This window comes from Rhea americana, unplaced genomic scaffold (assembly GCF_003343005.1).
Source record: "Rhea americana isolate MKP2758 unplaced genomic scaffold, rheAme1 scaffold_138, whole genome shotgun sequence".
NCBI classification, from domain to species: Eukaryota; Metazoa; Chordata; class Aves; order Rheiformes; family Rheidae; genus Rhea; species Rhea americana.
The window spans coordinates 688,907-690,677 of NW_028185461.1; the positions used below are offsets into that span (position 1 = coordinate 688,907).

The window sequence follows — 1,771 nt, forward strand, 5'->3', positions numbered from 1 at the left end:
GTGTATGGCCATCCCTGTGCAAGTCCATCCACGTGCACGTCCATCCCTGGACACACTCACCCCTTTTCATGGCCATCTCCATGCATGTCCATCCCCAGACACATTCACCCCTGTGCAAGTCTATCCACGTGCACGTCCACCCCTGGACACACTTACCCCTGTGCATGGCCATCTCCACGCATGTCCATTCCTGGACACACTCACCCCCGTGCATGTCCATCCCTGGGCACGTCCATCCCCGGGCACACTCACCCCTGTGCCCACTCACTCCCGTGCATGCTCACCCCACCAGCCACCTCACAGCATGTGGCCTCCCCGTGCCGCCAGGAGCTGGGAAGCAATCATCTGGTCTCTTCTTCAGGCCCAAAGCATAAGATTGCTGCTAAAAAGCTGTTTTTCCTCTAGCCAAGACACTCACAAATGGAGTCTGCTTTCCCAAGGAACAGCATTTCTCCAGCGTAGAAACTGGGGGTGAACGAAAGCCCCCCGATACATGCAGATGGGGTGAACGAAAGCCCCCCTGATACGTGCAGATGCAACAGAGATGCTCACCAAGACGACCTGCTCCCTGGGTAAAGCTAATGCTACGGTTAAAATGCTCCAAATATCCAACACGAGGAGCCATCAGCACCTCAGTCCCACCAGCTTCGGGCAGAACCTGGAAGATCGAAATCCCTTTGGCAGCTTTGAAGAAACCCGCTCCGTGGCGTGCAAAGGAAGGAGCGCTGCGCCCCGCACGCCGGCCTGCCCGGAGCCTCGCGCAAACAACGGGACCGCGAGCCCGCGGGGACCGCGAGGAGCCGTGCATTTCTCAGCCGTCGCTTTGCAAGCTGCAGCCTCAGCAGTGTGGCCCTGGCTGCTTCCCCTCCTCCTCCTCCTCCTCCTCCCCCTCCTCCTCCAGGCCCCGGAACGATAACTGCTGCTGCAGACAGCCTCCCCCAGCCCTGCAGAGCAGTGTTCGGGGCTGCAAAGCTGCATCCAACTCGGATCCGAGCCCGGACGCGAGATCTAGCCCATCGCGGCCTTCGCACCTGCGTGCTTGGAGAGAGCTATGAAAAGCAGCGCTGCCTCGACTGTGACCGTGAGCCAGCAAAATGCAGAACGCCATCGGGGTTAGCTGCAATCCCGTGCAACCCTCAAGCGCTTCGGCGCTTTTCAGCACCTCGGCTGCCRTCACGGGACCCGAAAGCGCTCCGTCGAGACGTCAGGGCCTGCCGGCGCCGAACCCCGCCGCGGGAACCGGCTGGGCAGCGCGAGCCGCGGTGCTCGGCTACGGCGCGGCCGCGGGAAACGGCTCCGTGCTCGGCGGTTTCCGTCCGGTGCGTGAGCCGCCTGCTGCGGCCGAAAATCCGGCCTCGCAGCCGAGCGCCGAGGGAGGGCGGCACGCTCAGACCGGCCAAGGACGCCGCCGCGCTTCCCTATCAGCCGGCTGCCAAGGACGGCGCGCGTGAAGCCGAACGAAAACGCTCCCCCTCCGCCGCCGGCACCGGGCCTCGAGCGCTGCCCCTGCGCCGCGACGGCTCCCGCTCCCCCCTGCCCGCGTGCCGGGCAGCTCGGGGTTCATGTGCCATCTGGGAACAAACCATTCCGGTTCCTCCACGAATAYTGCATCGCTCGGTCTTCCAGCACCGGAGGCTGAGGAGGAGGATAAAAATATCCGGCTGCCTTCGTGCAGCGGGCTCCGGGGAGCCCCGAGCCCGGCCCTGCCTTTCGCCCTTGCAGGGCTGCTGCCGGGTCCCAAACCACCGAGRATAAACCGGGGCTGTAGATT

At 63.7% G+C, this 1,771-nt stretch overlaps 1 protein-coding gene across 1 annotated transcript in view; it reads right to left on the reverse strand.

Moving 5' to 3' along the window:
• The window catches only part of ARHGAP44 (Rho GTPase activating protein 44), a 15,331-nt gene extending 14,223 nt beyond the window's left edge, over positions 1–1,108 (reverse strand). The window contains exon 1 of the mRNA XM_085298347.1: positions 1,032–1,108. Within this exon, the coding sequence (XP_085154473.1) occupies positions 1,032–1,108 (77 nt within the window). The remainder of the gene's footprint in view (positions 1–1,031) is intronic.
• Positions 1,109–1,771: the final 663 nt, after the last annotated feature.